Source organism: Desmodus rotundus, chromosome 7, assembly GCF_022682495.2.
Source record: "Desmodus rotundus isolate HL8 chromosome 7, HLdesRot8A.1, whole genome shotgun sequence".
In the NCBI taxonomy this organism is placed as follows: Eukaryota; Metazoa; Chordata; class Mammalia; order Chiroptera; family Phyllostomidae; genus Desmodus; species Desmodus rotundus.
The window spans coordinates 15,807,507-15,828,232 of NC_071393.1; the positions used below are offsets into that span (position 1 = coordinate 15,807,507).

At 46.9% G+C, this 20,726-nt stretch overlaps 1 protein-coding gene across 4 annotated transcripts in view; it reads right to left on the reverse strand.

The window, feature by feature from the left end:
• NF2 (NF2, moesin-ezrin-radixin like (MERLIN) tumor suppressor) overlaps window positions 1-20,726 on the reverse strand; it is a 68,275-nt gene that overhangs the window by 15,050 nt on the left and 32,499 nt on the right. For all 4 annotated transcript variants that reach the window (XM_024566613.4, XM_045200668.3, XM_024566611.3 and 1 more), the window contains exons 5-14: window positions 16,482-16,550; window positions 15,543-15,625; window positions 13,586-13,661; window positions 11,046-11,180; window positions 7,831-7,905; window positions 6,773-6,886; window positions 4,194-4,316; window positions 3,220-3,437; window positions 1,758-1,863; window positions 171-298 (exon numbers count right to left, since the gene is read on the reverse strand). In XM_024566613.4, the coding sequence (XP_024422381.1) occupies window positions 171-298; window positions 1,758-1,863; window positions 3,220-3,437; window positions 4,194-4,316; window positions 6,773-6,886; window positions 7,831-7,905; window positions 11,046-11,180; window positions 13,586-13,661; window positions 15,543-15,625; window positions 16,482-16,550 (1,127 nt within the window). The remainder of the gene's footprint in view (window positions 1-170; window positions 299-1,757; window positions 1,864-3,219; window positions 3,438-4,193; window positions 4,317-6,772; window positions 6,887-7,830; window positions 7,906-11,045; window positions 11,181-13,585; window positions 13,662-15,542; window positions 15,626-16,481; window positions 16,551-20,726) is intronic.

Here is a 20,726-nt window from a genome sequence, read left to right on the forward strand (position 1 = left end):
CTTCATTTCTGATTAGGGAATTCTTCCTCCAGGCGGTGAGGGCAGAGCAAACCTTTGCAGGAGCTGGTGAAAGGCTGCTGCAGCGATCCACCGCTTTCCCGAGGCCTGGGCCGACTCGCTCTAGTTCACCGGTTGCCCAAGCATGGCATGGGGGTGGGGAGACTACGTACTTTTCTTTCTCTATCTCCATGGAAAGTCGCTTCATGTCAGTATCCTTGAAGTCGAAAGACAGGCTGTCGCCAATGAGGTTGAAGCCTGATAGGTCAGGAGGCAGCGGTGCTGGAATTGGGTTCATTGGCTATAACGGAGAAATCTGCAATTAGGAGGCTCAGGTTCTACAAGTGCAGGGACCCTCCCGTGGTAACCAGAGACCCTCCGGCAGCCGCAAAGACCGTGGGTGCAGCGCAGGCCCACCTCCTAGTACCACCACAGCCCCATCACCGTCGTCTCCTTTGACCCCACAGTTCGATTTGAAAATTTATTCTAGCAACATCTCCACATGTACGTGCAAATATTTGCATTCAGCACTGTTCCAAATTCCTGCAGTTTTGTTCTTAATTGCAAAAGAGAACAGACTAAATACCCATCCACTGGGGACTAGTCAGATGAATTATCATCCTTCCACACAATGAAAGCTGATTAAAAAGTTGCTATGAGCTCCTCCAGAACTTATTGATTTATTTATTGTTAGAACAGCGCGTAAAGTTTGCTCGAATGTGTGTTTTAGAAACACCCATCTGCGGTGTCCAGCCCGATGAGCCTCGGACAACTCTGGTCCCCGCTGCCATCTGCCTGCGATGGCCTAGGAGGTCCCCAAGAAGGACCATTGGCCCAGTCAACCCACTGGGCCATGAGAGAGAATAACGCAAGGATGTTTCCAGCTATATGGCTGGCTTGGGGTTGGTCACATGGTTACCGACAATCAGCACAGACGACAACAGCAAACTACGCCCATTTTCCTCCACCTCAAACCCGGGGCAGCTCCTGACTCTGTGCCCTGTGCATGTGTGTGTGCTGTGTGTGTGGATGTGCAGCACAAGCATGTGTGCGGTGCACTCATCTGTGCACTTGCCTGGAATGCCCTACTGTCTCTCCCATCTGGTTAGTCCCTACTCACCCTTCAGGAGTCAGCTCAGGTGCCAACCTGAGCCACCTGCCCCTCCAGGCTGGGCTAAGCTCCCCTCTAGGCACCTGGGCACCCTGTCTGTGTAAAGACTTCCCATCTGCCTGCTAGTATATGGAACAGAACAGGAATACAGAAAGTTTGCTGAACTGAATGTCCCCCTCTGCCCCCAGAAGGCTTCTCTATTCACTTTGTGACCCTATTTAATCAAAGTCTGTCTCTCTGTCCCAAAATTGGGTTTGGAAGCTGCTCCTTGCACGGCAATAGTTCACATGAGGTATGGAGGGTATCCCTGCCCAGAACTATGATTATGGTATACGGTGTGTACTGGTAGTTGAAGATCACATTCAGCTTGGCGCTAAGAAGCTAGAGAGTACGTTCTCTTGAGGATAATTTGGGCCTATATTACTTAGAATAAGGAAAACATTCCAGAGCTGTAACAGGCCCTGTTGCTTGTTATCTGGGCAACCAGAGAAGTGACTACCTAGCCCAGGGCCAAATGGCAGACCAGGCGTCCTGCCCAGACCCTGACTGCAGGTTCTCCGCACCACTTGCTCTGCCGTGCGTTTGCCCTGAACAGTCCCGTCAAGGAAGGGAAGGCTACCAGGTCTGGGTGGCCCCTGTTCAGCCTCACCGGGTATGTGGGCTTGGTAGTGATTTCCAGGAGCTTTTGCTTGGCTCTTCGCTCGGCCTCGCGGGCTTCCTGCAGGTCCTGCTTCAGCTGATCGGCCTCCTTGGCCCTGTAAGATAAGGAAGAGTCGTCACCTCCCTGGAAGATGACAGGTGGAGGAAAGAGACCCCCCTCTCCCAGTGACCCCCCTGCAGTGGTGGGACCTGGGTTAATCCTGAGGAAGGCACCAGATCAGACAAACAAGGATGGTGGAGGGTAGATGGGGCATTTATAGGAAATTGGAACGCCCGAGCTAGGAACAACACTCCCGGGCGTTGTATGGCTGCAACTGGCAAATCTCTCAAGTGGAAAAGCAGGGGAGCCAGTGGGAAGAAGAGTCGAGGATAAGCCTTTGTAATTGGTGGCGGGGAGGAGAGTTGGGCTGTAGGCCTCTCTACTTCATTTCTGGGTGAGAGCAGGATGGGCCAAGGAAGAATCTGGGGGATCGAAGGTCTTATACTGGATTACAAAGGGCAGGAGGTGAAAGAACTGACCTCACAGCCCTCCCTCCCCCCAAACAACTGCAGGCCAACGGCCCGCCTCCACAGGCACCAGTGGAGGGCCTCACACTTGGGTGCAGGTCCTTGCCCACAGAACAAAGGATCCAACCCATCATACCTCATTCTTGGGGGAAGCGATCCGAACACGGAAAGAAGGGGGGCCGGGCAGGGCAGAAAACAAGGAACTGTATTTTCAGACCAATGTGCACAAAGTGGAGAGGAAAGCTGTAGAGATTATACCTTGGTAGCGAAAAGCTAAATTCAGATGTTCGAAATCAAAGGAGCCAAATGCTGTGGGGAATGTGCCAGAGTTTATCTGAAGGCTGCAGGACTAGAGCAGTTCAGAGCCTGCAATAGTCTTTGAAAAGTACAGGCGACAGTTCCATCCTTCAACCTGGTTGGGAGCGGGGCATCCTGGCCAGGGGGAACCCAGGCCCTCTCCTCCCATCTGCCTCAGGAGCCTTGGCTCCAAGGAAGGCCTGTTGGGAAGTGGGTGCCTGGTTTCTACATTACAGGTAAGTAGCTGCTGTCTCTCCACACGGCCCGTAAATAAAAAGGGAAACAAATCACATTTTTTAAATGTACGAAGAGCTTCCTCATATCTGCTCAGCTAAAGGCAGTCTGTGGACATGCTTGTTGATTTTCCTGCAGACACGGTATCAGAGGGGCAAGGGCTTATCACACAGGCATGACCAGAGGTCCACTCAACAAGAGAGCTTTGTCCCTTCCGATAGCTCTAGCCCCAAAACTGGATTAAGCACCAGTCCCCACCAACCCAGCAAAGAAGGAGCCTCTCCCCTTCCCAGACGCTAGAGAAGCAGCTGGAGGACAGCTGCAGCCAAGCTCTGCCTCAGGGCAAGGTCAGGACTGAGCAGCCCCTCACCTGGGCCCTAGTGCCCAGGACCCCCCGGCCCCCCACCTCTGACCTCCTCTCTGATTCTTCAGCCATCTTCAGTGCCAGCACCTCGGCCTCCAGCACCTTCTGCTCCATCAGGCGCTTCTCTTCCTCTGTCCGAATGGCCGTGGCCTTGATGCGCTGCATTTCCTGTTCGGCCTCTGCAGCCTTCTGTGCCAGGAGTTTTGCCTCCTCCTCAGTGATTTGGGCCTTTTCCGCCAACAGGTCAGCTGTCTCCTCAGACCTCATCTGGAGGGAAGAGCGCCGTCAGCTGGGGTGGGGACCACGTCCCTGTTATCCCACCAGGTCCGAGCTCAGACCTCAGGTAGGTCAGCAAGAACCAGAGTCTCCCATTCCTTGGGGCCCTTCCCCTGAGTGTCCCCTCAGATGACACCCTGGCAAAAGATGGCAAGCCACACCCCTCAACTTTTCAGAAGGGCCCTCCTCCATGGGGAGCAACAAGAAAGCACCTTTTTGGAGTCCCTATTTGAGCTGAGGCTTATGCTTTACAAGGGAGAAAACCAACTTAACTCTGTTCTCGTTTCTCCTTTCTCCTTTTAAATCAGTTTCAAACCAGTGGAGACTTTTTTTCCCTGGGGCACATGTAATGATGTCTGCAAACATTTTTGATTGTCACAAATGAGACAATCAAAGTAAGGTGGTACTACCAGCATCTAGTGGATAGAGACCAGGGACACTACTAAACCCCTTCAGTGACAGGACAGACCCACCACAAAGGACGATCTGGGCCCGAGGTCAGTAGTGCTGAAGCTGAGAGGCCCTGCCTTAAAGGCATCCCATGGTGAGAAGGAGTTTGCACATGAACTTGGGTTAAATTTGCTTCTGCCAGCACAGGTGGAAAGGAAAGGCAGTATTTTTTTTTTTTTTTTAAAGCTGAAATGTCAAAACAAATGTCACTAATCTGCGGTCCTTAGGAGGTCTCACTCCAGCAAACTGGCCAATTCCCTGTGCAGCCTCCTGGGCCCCAGACCCCTCGGAAATCACCAGTGCTTCGTTGGCCATCGTTGCTTCTTCTTTCATCTGCAGCAGCCTCCTCTCCAGCTCGTCCCTCGTGCGTTCGGCCTCCTCCCTCATCTGCTTCTCTCGAGCCAGGCGCTGCCGCTCCATCTGGGGGTGGGGGACAAAAGCAGTCATCCAGTGATAGGACTCACGACCTACGGTGCCACAGGGACCCAAGAATGCCCAGCAGCCAGAGTCTCCCCTTTGGGGACCATTTTCTTCTGGTACCCAGTGTCATGCTTGTCACCCACCACCCTCTGTCCTTCTAAACCAGCTCTCAAGTCGAAAACTATGCTCCTTGGAAAGACATCTCATGGTAAACAAACCAACAAAAAGCCAAGTCAGCTCTCCACCTGGATTGAAGGAGGCGTTCTTACACAGCGTGTGCTGAACCAGCCACCTGGCCAAAATCCCTTTTTGTTGGGAGTCCTCTCATGGCTCTGCCCTGTGGCTGACGGGACACAAGGAGGGGTCCTTGTCCCTGGGACGGAGCCCCAGAAACAGACAACTGTCTCATCTGGGTGGATGTGCCACCTCGCCATTACTAATGTGCACAGACCTCTTCCACACCTCCAATTTCATCCACCGTAGCTCCGCTCTTGCCTCTGACCCACAGAGGAGACAGAATCATTCTGCGTGATGCACCAGTAGCTCACACATTGTATTTCACAGGGGGAGGCTGCAGCAGCCTCCGCAGACTCACGTGGAGGCAAGTCCTGAGCCAGGCCTGCAACAGGAGGGAGCCAGGCAGGGAGCACAGCCCCCACCCTCCAGGCACCAGTACAAAGGTGCTGCCACGTCCTTTGCCTTCTGGATCTCTGTATTAATTGGGCCACATGCAGAGCTTAATAAGGCAAACAAGCACAGGACAAGTGCTGTTCTCTGTGATCCGGCCGTACTCCCTGAGTTCGGGAAGCAGAAGCCAGAAGTGACCACTGCACTGTTTTCTTCCTTAAATAATTAAAGCACATTTAATTACTTCTTGCTTCAATCTTTTCCCAAACACAAGATTTCTAAGATTGCTGCTTTTTTCTAAATACTAAGTCAAAAAAAAAAAAAAGCATTGGACCTCGAAGGAATAATGAAAAGACAAGCAATAAAATACTGTAAATTCTCTCCAATTTTCAATGAAAAGCCTAGCCAATTTGTTCTCTAATTTCCATCATATTACGATTTCCGTTCGGTGGATAACTGTGTGTCCATTAGTCTCCACTTGAAAAAGCCCAGGCAGTCCCCTTCCATTCCCAGCACTGCACTTCCCTGCGGCCTCCACCCCCATAATAAGGGACCTCTCATTTGCAAAGTGGTTTAAGCTATAATGACTTTCAGGTTCAATACGTCCTTTGATACGAGACAGAGAAGAGGCACCATCAGCCCCACGTGATAGATGAGAACACTGAGGTCTGGAAGTTAAGTCATTCACAGCGTCACATGCTAAGTTTCACAGCTGGCTCCAAGGTCACTGTCTGTACGGGGGGCCGTGGAGCCCCTGACCTGAAGCTGCCAGATCCTGGGGACGTGCCTTTGCAGTTCTACGGGCAGTGCAGATCCGGGGTGTGTTCCCGCTATTCGCTGCCACCTCCCAGAGGCCTACACGCTCCTCACTGTTTTTAGATCTCTCGCTTCTAAGCTTTGCTCTGCTGAAAAACAGGTCAGACGGGGCTCTTCTGACAGTTGCCACCAAAACCCTGTGCCAGCTCAGGAGCATTCCTTTGTCCAACAAAACCCGTTCCACCCACAAAGCATCCTGAAGAGCACATCTATGGCCTACCATCTCAGAAAGCAAAGAGAGAGAGAGAGAGTTGAAAGCACAGGATCAAACTGGGCATTTCATTCTGAAACTCAGGGCTGCGAGCCAGACCCGCCGGAGTACCCAAATCAGAGACAGCTGCACGCAGCTAATTATTACACCTTCTTGAGTCCGCAAGTCCTCAGGGCAGCTGACTGCAGCTGCTGCTACGCTATCTAGTAGTTTGTCCAAAACCACAATTAATATTCTCAGCGGTGAGGCTCAGATTAGTTGTGTGGATTTCGGTGAGTCAAAAAGGTCTGTGAGTAGAAAACAGCGATGCAGATTGTCCAGTCTGCTGATAGGCGCTCCGGCACCTCCCGTGCTGGGTGATGTGCCATCAGGCTGACCTACAGTGGGGAAGTGCAGCCAGAGTCTAATTAGCATTCCAGCAGCAGCATTGAAATGCTGCCACGCATTCTATCACCATCTAATTAGAAAAGGAGAAGGCCGGGCAAAGGAGACAGGCAGGCAAAAAGAAAGCCTAGCTAGAGGGGAGAGAGATGGATGAATGGTGGGGACATGCGGGCTTGACTATTTCTTTCCACTTCACTTAAGTGGAGAAATAACTAGAGACATTGCTTTTAGATAGGCTATTAGAGTTTATCCCTCAGTTCCAGAGTTGACACCCTACCAGCTGGGCATCAGCCAAGAAAAATCCAAGAGATAAAATAAGAATACGTATTCTCCATGACCTAAGGACTCTTGTCTGCCCGGAACCACTCCTTACCCCCCGGAGCGTGGTAACAGCAGTCCAAAACACCGTCTTGCTCACCTGCTTTCTGGCTTTCTCCTCCCTGGCCTGCGCTTTCATCTGCTGAACTTCCAAAGAATCGGCCTTTCTTCTTCTCATAAAAAGGTCATGGTTCCCAATACACAGCTGAAGAATCTGTGGCCATGGAAGCGGGAGAAATGTTAAACCCACAAATTTACTTCACTGCTTACAGCTCGCTGGCGCTGCAGCATCTTGGTCTGAGAGCTCTCGTTGGCAGCAGGAAGCCTGGAGAGGAAAGTGTGGTGTGAAACTCCAAAGACCAAATCCTGGCCTCTCGTGCTGTCAGCACTGGAGACAGCAAACTGAAGGGGCCTCAGATACACCAGGGGACAGGAGGCTAGCTATTCATATTCTCTAGACTCCAGAGAAAATACTGCCCAGGTGCACCAGGAAGAATGTTCGTAACAGCCTTGTTAAAATGGCACAGAAGTGAAAAGCACTTAATTGTCCATTAATAGGAGAATAAAAACAATATATACCCCTGTAGCCACATAATGGAATGCCATACAGCAGTGGAAATGACGGGATCCTATCTTTAAGCATCAACATACATAAATCAAAAATAATGTGTAAAAAAGGCAAGTGACAGAGAATACAGTTGTAAGCATTTACACAAAACTTAATAGCATATTCATTTTGCCACAAAAATAAAGTTCTGATGAAAAGCAAGAGAATAATGAGCTTAGAATAATGATCACCCTTGAGGAAGAGAGAGGGGGAGACCGGCTAACATGAGGGGTTTCAACAGTATTGGGGTGCGTTATTTCTTAAAGCTGGGTAGTGGGTACATAGACATTTATTTTTGTCATTCTTTATGTCATATATATGCACATTATACTTATTCTTTTATAGGTATGGCATCAATAAAAGTAATTTTTACAAATGCTTCATCATAAAATTTAGGTTTGGCTCTTTAGGTTAAGCTAAAGGGAAGAGTCTCTCACTTCCTATCAGAACAGTATGTCCCGAGACGTCACTCTGATACTCTTTCCAAAAGGACATTCGGTTTCTCCGAAAAACTAGAGCTATCGGTAACAAAGACCAGGATCTCCACGTACCAGCTTATTAACACGAAGCTTTGAGGAGTTGAACTTGAAGACATCGATTTTCTTATCCAACGGTTTAATAGTAAACTGAAAGAAGGAAGCAGAAAACAGGTTCAGGTTGACAGCCTAGAATGTTACCAGTGACTGGGGAATTCCACAAAAGCAGCCACCGCCCTGGCAAAGACCCAGCACAAGGCTGCGCCTTGCCCTGGCTTCCCGGTGCCCAGGCACTACAGCACGGTGAGCTATGGTGGATTCTATGTGTCCGAGGGCCCCAAGTCCAGGGTTGTGGAAGTTCAGGATCCTGGAAGGTGCACTTTCAGTACCATCTTGGGCTTAGAAACCTGAAATACAAACCCTTGACAGGCCCAAGCTCCAGGCAAATACTGGGAGGGCCACGCCAGAGTCTAAGTCATGGCTGTGACTTTGGGAGGTTGACAACCCAGTGAAACTAGACTAGCAACAGTCAATGACTCAAGAAATTACATCACATATTATTACTGCCTCATGGAGTGGCACAAATCACAGATGCCCTGGAGGATTCAGAGTAATCTACATGAGTAGGAAGGGACTTAAGCTGGTAAAGAATATGACAGAGAAGCGACAAAGTAGGGTAGAGGGACATTCTAGGCAGGGCAACAACAGAAATAAGGCAGAGATGGGCAAATGAGCAGTGGTGTGTGTGTGTGTGTGTGTGTGTGTGTTCTTGACGTTATTAGCTCTTTGACGACTAAGACGATACCATGGGCTTAGACTGGGAGGGAGACTGGGCTGGGCTGAGGGTGGTGAGGTGGCCTGAGAGTAGACAGAGGCGTTAAGATTCGATGTGACAGCATACAGGGAGCCACTCCAGGTGTCTGAACATGGGGGTTAGTAGATGCAAGCTGATGACAGAAGGAATACAGTAAAGCGTGAACACGGAATCAAAGGGGAGAGAAAGATGAATGATAAGGAGAGGGTGGTAGCTTACAGGAGAACCAGGGCCAGACCACTAAGAAAGGTACCACCTAAAGAACAAATAGCAGCCGTTGTTGTCAACTAGTCCTGATGAGACCAGACAGATCCTAGGTTTCAAAGATGCCCTTAAAAAATATGGAAAGATGCCCTGGCTGGTGTGGCTCAGTGGATTGAGTGCTGGCCTGCAAACCAAGGGGTCGCTGGTTCCATTCCCAGTCAGGGCACATGCCCTGGGTTGCGGGGCCAGGACCCCAGCTGGGGATACGTGAGAGGCAACCACACATAGATGTTTCTCTCCCTCTCTTCCTCTCTCCCTTCCCCTCTCTCTAAAAATAGATAAATAAAATCTTTAAGTAAAAAAAATATATATGTTTGGAAAAGATATATTCTTGGGTATTTCTTTCTCATGCTACATTGTCCAACAAGGGGTTAGCACAATGAAGGCAGAATATAACCCTTTGTTTAGCTTTTGGTCAGGTTAACTTAGAAGTGGTATCACCCTGTGTAGGCTGCTATTTGTGAATTTCGTGAGCTTATTTTGGACCTTGCTGTCAAATCCCGGAGCTGTCAGCAGGAAACCACAAGTAGTGGGGAAACCGCAGGCTCTGCACCATGCCAGGGCTGCACAGAGAATCAATGAATCACTTAAAATAACCAACATTTCTGTTTTGACAGCATGGCTGTCATACATAAGTACTAAGACCATTTCCTATTATATCAAGTCAGCTTGGGGTCTTTTTACTGCGCAAGTTATTGACGTGATGGAACGTGACGGCGCCTTGCTCCTGGAGAGAGTGCATTGCAGTTTATGACGTCCGGCCACACGAAGGGAGGCTTTAGTCCTTGGGCTCTGGGAGAACGAGTGTTTTGGGAGCCTTCAGCACACAAATTTGTGGATGTGCAATAAACAGACTTTATAAAATTGGAAATGAAAAACTACCATTCCGTGGCACACCTACTGCTTTAAGACATGTGGAGCTTTCAATTTAAGTACTTTAAAAAATAAATACCCTAAATGCTCATCTCCTGGGCTCCTTACAAAAATTGGAAAGCCAGAATGTTTTGAGTTGAGAAGCTCCATCTGTCTCATCAAGCATGGCCGAGTAGATCTCAACCATGTATTAGGAACCAGGGGCCTGCCGCTTCTTTCTTTGAGCTGCTACTAGGAGAGGGAAAACAGGAGGAAGTCTGCGTAGGGGTAGGGGCTCTGCAGGCAACAGGAGCCATTGCCGTTACTATGCCCGCACCCGGTGCCCTGGCTGTGTGGGCACTGGTCCGTCACTGCAAACTGTCCCAGCCTGCTCTCTGCTGCCCAGTGCCCTGCAGCTTCAGGAAACCTGGTGCTCCATCCCTGCCATTCTACTCCCCAGACACAGGTCACTTGATCTCTCTACATCTCTGCTTCCTGTGACGTGACAGAGACAACCAAACCCAGCCCCTGCTCTTACAGCAGTGTTCACGGGAGGACTGAATGAGTCAGGGTGACCGTGCCTGTAAGGGCAAAAGCACCGTATCACTGTCACCTTCGTCGCCAGTTCCCCACACTGCAGCCACGCTCCACAGCAGCCCAGTCGTCACTGGACTGTACCTTCCCTGAGGGCTAAGACACCAGTTTCTATATCTCTGTTCCCACTACGAGACCCAACACAAAGCAGATGCTCAATAATTCCCTTACAATGAACGAAGAATAAATGAGTGAGCAAACAAATGAATGAAGGACTACGGCTTTTGGGAAACGTCGCCGTCCTGTCGAGAAATATTTGAATTCTAACCTAGAGTGTTTACCTAAATAATTTAAACTTAATTATTCTCAAATTCTTGCAAGCAGGTCAGCCTGATATCATTATTTATATCATTGTTGACACACATACACACCCCCACATGTATCAAGCATTAGACACAAAGAGAGGGTTTAATTCATTCCACACTTCAAGTGCAAAGAGAATTTCTCACCAGAAATAGAAAGCCAAGTAATAAGAAAAGGTTACATTTTGGTTTGTTTACTGTTCTTTGGGGTTTAGTCCCAGGAGGTTGAGCTTCCCAGCCTCTTGTTAGTCAGCAGGGGGTTCGGTGACGCTATTTGAAAATGGGACGCTTGCATTGTTCTGTAACACTATATAAATCAATAACCAAAAACCCAAAGCCTGAGGATTCAATGATTTTCTTGATAACAGGAGAAATCTGGCTGGGGACGCTTCGGCAAGGAGGAGAGATGGGGAAAGACCTTCTGCGGGGCCACTGGTGTGTCGGCAGCACAGATAATGTCCTACCTCCTTGTCACTGTACGAGATGTTTCGGATTTCATTCCACGGGAAGGAGATCTTGGGGGTCAGCCTGTTCTCGGGGTCATAGATGTGAAGCCCCAGAGCATCCACTCCAAGCAGCAGCTCTGTGCCCTTTTTATTCTGCAGATTTAACAAAGAACAGCTACTGTCAGCTCCTGCTGAGGCTGCGGGTCTTATTCAACTTCCCAAAAGACCTGGCACACACTGTTACATGTGACAAGTTTCAACAGTTCCCAGCAGAAGTCACAGCTGTCTTATAACCCAGGGGGCCTCGGGCTTCCTGAATGGAGGCAGGTGGAGGCAAAACCAAACCATCCCACAGAGGGATGACTGGAGGCTCCCGTCGCTGGCTCGCTGGCTAAAGTAGCAGCAATCTAGGCATTGTCAGCCTCTAATTAAATATCCAGGTTATACGTGTGAAATAAAAACCTGCAGGGTTAATCATTTCTTATGTCAAAAGAACAAACTGCAGGACTACCGGAAAGAAAACTCTAACTGCTGAGGTCAGATGGTCTTATTACATGTTAAAGTGTATCTTAACGTGATAAAGCAAGTATAATAAAATGGTAATTGTAGAATCTATGCAGTGGGTATATATGGGTATTTATTCATTGTAAAATTCTTTCAGCTTTTCTATATGTTTAAAATTTTTTATAATAAAATGTGGAAAAATATGTCAAACTGAATTATATATAAATTAGGCCTCAGTAAGGCTGTGTAAAAGATTAATTGCCTATATACATAGGCTCTACCTCTGATGGTCAGCAATCAGGGCAGCCAGAGGGCAAGCGCGCTGGGCCCGCAAGTCACTGACCCCGCTGTGGACCTGGGGGCCACATCCTCATGCTGCAGGGCCATCCGCCTGTGCTGTGGTCCGGCCTTTGTGTGACAGAGGAGAGGGAGAAGCTTCCTGCGCAAAACCCCTTGCTGACAACGATGAGACCAAACCAAGACTCGGCGCAGGAAGACAGAGCTGCACCCTGAGAAGGTGCGCGGACCGTGACGAGAAGCGCCAACCTAACAGCAGCGGTCACGTGGAGAACAGAGTGCTCCAAGGTAATTTTTTTTCTGACACCCTGAGGCCAGCTGTTATTGCCAAACCATGAGAGAGAGAGTCCTCTGCTCGTCTGCAAAGCTCTTAAAACTATGTACTGTGTGAACACAAGAGAGGTTTTGTGCTTTTAAAATCCATGGTATTTTGGAAAAGGGGTATTTCTGACTATTTCGTTTAGCTTTAAAAAAAAAAAAAAAAGGATTCCAGTCCATGCCGCCCATCACTATGACTCCGACATTTCAGGAAGAAAGAGAGGGAAACTCAAGCAGCCCCTTTGAAATTGTTTTAAGCACTTACGTTCCCGAGTTGACAGGGAATTCAGGAACTTTAACTAAGACATGCATTAGCTTTGTCTGTGGCATAATATAAGAAGCCACACACACAAAACAGTATCTGACTGCTGTGAGAAACTGTGTTTTAAGGATCGTAAAACGCTAGTTCTCTAGAATCTGGGTGGTGGGCATACGGAGCAAAGGGAATTCTGTTGACAAAACCCAGAAATGCACTAAATTACTCTGACCCTAAAGAAACCTGATTAGCAAATACAAATTAATACAACTTTAGAAAATTTTAAAAAAATAAAATAAATTTTTAAAAAACTAGAAAACCTTCTGCCTCACCAGGAAAACCTTTCAGGCACTGCGTACTGTACGACACGACAGGGTTTGTCAGTGCGCCTTATTTTTAAGAATCTGTGTTTAGAAGACAAATCAGGTGACAGCTATGCTAGAATATTTGAAATGTGTTCCGATTTACCCAAATTTAATATAAAATGTATAGGGACCCCCCAAAGGAAAGCAAACCACACTGTGATGGTTGTTTTAACATCTCCTCCTCTATAGTCTGCAGCTAGCACTGAAAGACTTTAGCAAATTCACAGGAATTCCTTTGGAAGGAGCTGCCTCCCTGCTACATCCAGCAGGGGACCCTCGGGAGAAAGACTGGAGAGGCCCGAATGCCTATCTGCCGCAGAGGCAATGGGTTCCCAGGGGACAGCGGACCATTAGTGGTCTGAACAGAAAACCAATTAGCCTGCTAGAGAGAACCGGAGTCCATACCCAAACAGGCCGGGAATGTTTAAAAGCAGCTTTACTCTCCTTGTGCCCTTGGAGGAAGAAAGTACTTACAGGTGCTCCCTGGGGGCCCCCGATCTCACAGAGCCAGATATAATCAAATGCCGCACTTAAACAGGTCTCTGCTCGGTGCAGGACCAGCACCCCCCAACCTCCCGCCCCGGCCCCCCGCCGTCCTTCTCCCAAGGCTCAACTCACACTTAATTACCTAGGAGCTAATTGAAGTCCAAAAATAGAAAATGAGGCTATAAGACCCTCTCCCCTTTTCTTCTCTTCTTCACCACTGAACTGCTACAGAGTCTACCACCCTGAATGAGAAAGAGCCCATCTTAGCCGTCTGCCCCTGGTTCAGTGTCTGTTTATACCGACACTGGGAGCGCGGACAAGCTTCAACACACCCGGATTGCAAAGTAGTTCACGCCGTACATCTCCAGGTCCTGAGCTATCTTCAAGTACTCCATTTCAGCTTCGTCCCTGTGGGGACAAGGAAAGACACTGTCACTGGAGCTGAGTAAGAAAACTGGAGGGCAGGTGCCCGCCAAGCTGAGCGTTCAAATCTGCCAGAAGACGCAAGCCAGAGCACACACCAGTGAGGCTCTTCCTAACCCCGAGCCTGTTGAATACAACGAGGTCAAGCAGAATTTCCCATTCCCGTAGAAACAAGAAAACAGATTCTTACAGCAGTCTCTTGGCTTCAATTCCACGCTCTGCCCTTGGTAAACAGTGACACCCGTCTCGTAATTCAAGAAAATCACATGGCATGTTATTGTCTCCCCTCAAATGGATTTGAATGTTCCATTTTATTTAAGTCGTTGCTTTATCTAATTGTGTTCTTTCTTCACTTAGAAGGTTTTGGTAATGAAACAACTCTCCCTGCAAGTTACTGGGAGCTGCCTTTCTGATCTTCTTTCTTTGAGTGTTGCTGGAGGTTAGGGCAGGAGCTATGTGGTCTGTAAAACCCTAGCCAGGTCACCTACTCGTAAGTTGTTAAGTCAAATTTAAAGAAAGCTCCTGAAGCAGCAATGACTTGTAAAAAAAATACTCCCCGACGGATCCAGTACTGAAATGTTTTAAGTCAAGTCTCCCTATGACCTTGCCTTCTTCTCTCACTCTCCGATCTCAAAATGCTCTCAAATGAACTTTAAAACTTCACCCTGGGAGAATGCCAAGTGTTGGCACGCAGGTGGAGCGACTAGAAATGACGCACACCGTGGATGTAAATTGGTACAATTACTTCGGAAAATTGTTGGACATCGTGGGTAATAGCAAAAGACAGCAGACAGCTTCACAACGTAAATGGCCATCCATGGTGGAATGGATACATAATTTGTGGTTTATTAATACAGTGGAAGTCTACATAGCAATGAAAGGGAAAACAAACAAACTACTGCTACATGCCACAAACCCAAATCTCAAAATATGATGCTGAGTAAAAGAAGTGACATTCAAAAAATAGGGACTGACTGTATTCATAACAGGCGCCACCGACCCAGGGAGTCTGCACCGAGCAGAGAGGCTCCTCTGGGGAAGGAGGGAGAGCGATGGGGGGCTGCATGCTGCCCTATTGCCTATTGCTACTCGGCGTTTTCACTTTGTGAGAATTCATCCATCAGTGTATTATTTACGATGTGTCCACTTCTCGGTATGCATGTTATACTTTTTTCAAAGGTTAAAAAAAGTATGTTATAGGACGTTAATTTGAAAAAGAGAAAAAATATGTTACAGGTGAATGAAAAAAGGATCAATTCCTAAAGTGATCAGGGAAATGCTGATTGAGATTTAAGATACAATTTTTTACCTTTTAGATTATAAAAATTAGATGGATAAAAACAAGTGTTGGAGAGAGAAGGAGGGGTGGAGACACTCTCCTAGGTGTTGATGGGCATGTAAATGGGTACGACCTTTTTGGAGGGCAATTGGTGGCACCTGTCAAAACTCAAAATGCTGATATCCTCTGACTCAGCAATTCTTCTAGAGACTCCGTGGGCCGAACCACTCGTACCGTTACGTAACGACATAAGATGGTGTGCATCGCAGAACGGGTTGTTAAAAGCCTACAGCTACTCCAAATGCCATCCGGAGAGAAACGGATGCAAAAGCTACGGGATATCTATACAATGGACTTCTTAAAGTGAAACGAAATCACCAGAGAATACATCCTGACAGGCACTAAGTACCTACAAGCACCAGAAAAAGGATACATATGAAACTGAACACCACCAGCATTACTCCCAGCTCTCTCTTTTCTTTTATATACTTCAGTAAAGCACTTTGTTCAACAAGCATGCCCTAGTTTTATGGTTCTTAAAAGAAAAATCCCATAAAGAAATGTAAACCCAAATGAAGCAGCCTTACCTGGCTCGGCCTCGGTGCTCTGCGTACCAGGCCGTAATTCTCTCCTCCCACATTTCTGGAGTCATCTGATACAGATTTATTACCTACCAAAATATAGAGCAAAATTTTTTTTAAAAACCCATATACAGAGAAAGTTTTGGTATTATTTGCCATTTTTATAATTACGGATCATTTTGACAAAATAGCACAGCTATTTTTAAAAAGCCACATGCAGGGAGACAGTCACACACAGAGGTGGGTGTGTAAACAAGCACCATTCAATCTGAGTCACAACTCGGAAAGCTGCACCATGACTCAGGCCTCGGTGCACCCCTTGCCTGGCAGGGGCCCCTCTTTCCCGGGCTGTACATCCCTGAGGGAAGACCTCGGTCAGGGCCAGCCAGCTGGGCGAGGCTGTGCATGTTCCCGCCTTTGCTAGCCCACACAGGAGCTATCAAAGGGGCAGGTAAAGTCAGGGGAAGGTGAGCAGCAGGCCTTTATTACACATGATGGATGAGTGGAGCTATAAAATCAGAAGCAGCAAAAGGGAGGAAGTGCCTGCTCCTTTGGCTAATGAACAAGATGAACAACACCAAGGATTAAAAGCTACAGTGCCCACTCCTAACTCATCTCCTCTATCCAGCCCGAGCAGCTGCTACCAGCTCAGCTCCCTGCGCTGTGAACACATGCGGCTCCACACTCCTCTGGAATTGCTGATGCCCACTCACCTTTAAAGGGAGGACCCTTTGTAGGCCGTGCTAGTCCTGGCAACCCCAAACTAACCCCTTGAACCTTTGCTTTTTAATATCCTTATCAGAGATTCCATTCGAGATCGATTACAAAATATTTATAATCACGTTCTTGCCAGGTACTCCCATTATCCATTCAAGCCCTTCAGTTAGCTTTCTTAGAGACCACACATGTGCTCTGTCTTCCCGAATTGGGAATTTGATTTCTTACCCTTTTTGGAAGCAATTCCTCTTGGGCCAAAAATCCCCGCTTGTGAACAGAGGGGTCATAGTCCCCGTACTGGAAAGAGAAGAAAGGGAGAGTGAGCGATTGAGATTTGAGAGACAACTGTCATTTCTGAGGGGCTGGCCTCAGTCTCAATTCCGTTCCAGCTCCAGGGAGCAATTCAATTCTGATGACAAGTCAAGATTTCAACCTTGCTAGTTTGTTATCCTTGAATGAAAATACAAAGGTGATTATGTCTATAAACAGAGTTGCAGAATCCCTGTGGGGGATGTGCTAATAAGAATGTGACATTTGTATGGAAAGGGAGCTGTGTTTTCTAAGCCGCAAGGAAAGCAGTCCCCACCAAAACATTAGCTTTCAGAATGGAACAACAAGACACAAGTGTGAAAGTTGTGATTAGCAAGGTGTGCTAAGAGCCTCACCTACAAATGCTTCTAAGTGGCTGGTAATTGGAGCCCATTGCTAAGTGGGAGCTGGGAATAATGCTGGCAATATTTGTAATACCTTTCATCCAAGGCTCTGCAAAACGCTTTGGAAAAATGTGATGCCAACACTGTCATTCGTGTTGTACAGACAGAGGAACGAGTAAAAGGTCGACAGGCTTTCCTAAAGGGGCGGAGCAAGTCACTGGGAAGGCCAGGAATGGGCTGTGCATTTAATGTGTTCTTCCAGGGGAATAACTTGGAGACATATTTTTCTGATTTAAGAAAAATAATCACTTTCTTTCTTAGGACACTGAAGGCTGACCAGGAAATAGTAAAAAATGATGGAATTTTAAAACAGAAACTAACCATAAAACAGAGAGAGTATCAAATCAGAGCCTGTCTCTTGTCAATCAGCATTCAGTGGCTTTTCTTTTGACCAAACCCACAAAACTCTGTATTTTAGTACACTCTTCCATAAAGACTTAGCGTTTTAGCCACCAACACTGGGAAAACAAAAGAAAGCTCAGGCCTAAGGCTGTGGGCTCTAGATACCACTAAATCGGGTCAGGACTCGGCCTACCCTGTCATTCCCAAAGGTCCTCAAATCGGACTCGTGGTGTGTTTTTCAAATGAGGCCATTCACCCAACGACATCCACTCACGTTCGTCCGAGACTTTAAATCGTATCTCATTGCCACACCGCCCTACTATAAAAGCCCCACAGATTAATATTTCTCATGAATCTCACAATTATCTTACAAATAGCAGAAGGGCACTGCCTTGTTTTTTTCAGTGCCAACGGAATTAATTTGTCAAATTTAAACATTTTCAATATGGCACATATTCTGTAGCCCCGTCTGGGCATTTCTCTACTTTAAAAAATACGGGAAGGAGCCAAGCGTGCCTAGATCTCTGAGAAGCCTGGGGATGCGGTCAGTCAGTCACTCTGAGCTTTGACGGTGCTGTCTTGGGAGGCAGGCTGCTTAAGGCTCAGTCCCAGCTCTTTCACTTACTAGCTGTGACCTCAGAGAAGTGGTGTCTCCACTTTTTCATCTACCAAATGGGGATAATAACAGTATTTATCTTCTAGCACTGTCAAATAAAATAAGTACCCTAAAGTTTAAAAAACTATGGCTGACACACAGCACTCATACCACCTGCTGTTAACAGGTAAAAACTCCAGTTCTGTCACCTCTCTGAGTGTTTCCTGATTTGTCAAATGACAGCGTTGCTCTTAGAGGATTTTGATGCGGGGTCTGCAGAATATCCCCCTGGAGCCTGGAGTAAGCCACCCTCCCTCCAAACCTCAGCTTCCTCATCGGGAAAGCAAGGGTCATAACAGTGCCTGCCTCCTAGGGGCTGCTGAGGATGAAGTATGACCATCTGGGTAAGCATTTTGCATCGTGCCTGGCTCAGAGTTAACGCCACGTAGTATCGTTACCCTCCACATTGCTTACAATGACACTGGTCACTGGCTGCCTCCAATTTTTGAAGGGGTAGGATGCTAAAGAAAGCCCTGGTAGTTGCATTTGCAAGCTCCTCAAAGAGTGCTGATCAAGCCCTAATGCAAAAGTAAGCAGACATGCAAAGTTAAAGTTGTAACTTCAGGTTGCAAAGGCTGGAGAGTAATGATTCACATTGTCACACTGACCTCCCAGCTGCTCCATGGACCTGGCAGGTTGCACCTGAGCAGTGCAGAGGCAGCAAAGACCCCGCAGAGGCAGGGAAGACCCCGCAGAAAGAGCCTGCCGCTGGACTAACTCCACCTACAACATGAAAGCCACCTTGGTGTGTGTGTCTGCTTTTAACTGTCTCTTTAAAAAACAAAAGAACAAGAAAATCCTTAAGTTGTGGCAGTCGGTGAATATAAAAGGCAGTCCCACCACACCATGGACGGAAATGGTGGTTCCTCATCCTTTTATGTACAAAAGCATTCTGATACTGTCCCCAGGACTGAATTTACCGTGAGGCTAACGAAGCTGGGGTTTCAAGTCTCTGCACCGAATTTTATGCTCGTACGTTGCATTCTTGCCTTGAAAAGAACCCCTTAAGTTGTATAAACTTCAGGCCCCGCAAAACCTGGATCCGGCCCTGATATAAACCCATTGAGTTTAAATTGAAGAAAGGAGGTCACCATTTACAGGATTCTTGGAGTCAGTTCTTATGTTAAACAGAGATATTTAATACCCTTCTGGACGTTAAATACTTTCTTCTGCCTGTACATATAGAACATTACACCAAATGCTCTGAACAGGAGTTCACGAAACCGAGAGATTTAATTAATATGTACATAGCATAAATCATTAGATCCCTACCACATGTCAGTCACTAAAATACAGATGGATTAAAGACTTAAGCCATAAATGAAAATCCATCAAACTCCAAGGACAAAATGTGGAAGAACATGTGCACAAAAATGGTGGGTGAAAATGTTCTAAAAGTCACTCAAAACACAGAAACAGATCAACAGTCTGACACGTAAAAAAAAAAAAGGTTAATACCCATCAGACGTGGAACTCCTATAAACCAACGAGAAGATAACAGAACAGAAAAGCAAGAAGTCATAAACTCTTCACTCACAGCGGAAAGAAATACACTGGCCAGTACATCTGGGAGAAGACGCTCAGCCCCAGGGGTAATCAAGGAAATGAAAGCTTTAAAAAAAATCTATTTTTTCGGTCAGATGAGCAAAAATGTAAAAGACTAATAGCATCCACGAGGATGTGAAAAACAGGCATTCTCTCACACTGTTCTCAAAAGTTAAGTTAGGATGGGTTTGGAGGGCAATTTGATCATATCTTTTTTTAAGATAAAATTTACATACATAAATTCACCATCTGAGGCATATAATTCAGTGGTTTCCAGTGTATTCAGAATGTTGTGCAACTATCAGCACTATCTAATCCCAGAACACTTCCCTCACCCCCCCCAAAGTAACCCCCTACACATGCGCGGTAACGCCTGCTCTCCTCCTTCCACCCCCCAGCTGCCACAAAACCCACTTTCTGTCTTTGTGGGTTTGCCCACTGTGGACATTTCACGGAAATGAAATCACACAATACGCAGCCTTTTGTGTCCGGCTTCTTTCATTTAGCAGTTTTTAAATTTTAAATGTTCTTATCCTTCAACCCAGTTACACCATTTCTTGGAATCTATCAGAGAAATACTGTTCATAAGTTCATATTCAAGGTTGTTTGCTACATCTTTCTAAGTGATAAAAAAAAATTAGGAAAAAACCCAAATCTAAATGTCTACGAATAAAGAGATATTTAAACAATCTGGAGTCCCTCCTTTTATGAAAAGAAGTTTAAGAAAATGAGATGGGTCGATCTGTTCAGACAGTTTTAAGTGGAAAGGGCACATCGTACAGGAGTCCCTATGGCGTAGAGCCGCCAAGAAGTGGGATTTGGGGGACTCAGGGGCCTGTCTCCTCACCAAGCACTGTGCAGAGGTTATGCCAATTCACAGTCCCTTCCAGAAAGTAAATAGCTTAAACAGTGCTTCTATAGATTTGGTATCCTTGTCAATCTTACAGGTTTGCAATGTTACCTATTGTTCCTCTCATTTTTCTTTCTTTTGGTTACTAGTGAGATTGAGCATCTTTTTCTTTAGAAATACTTTTTAATTGATTTGAGAGAGAAAGGGAGCAGAAAGAGAAAGAGAGAGACAGACAGAGAGAGAGAGAGACAGATCAATTTGTTGTTCCACTTATTGATGCACTCATTGGCTGCTTCTTGTACACGCCCTGACCGGGATCAAACCTGCAACCTTGGTGCATCAGGACGATGCTCTACCCAGGTGAGCAC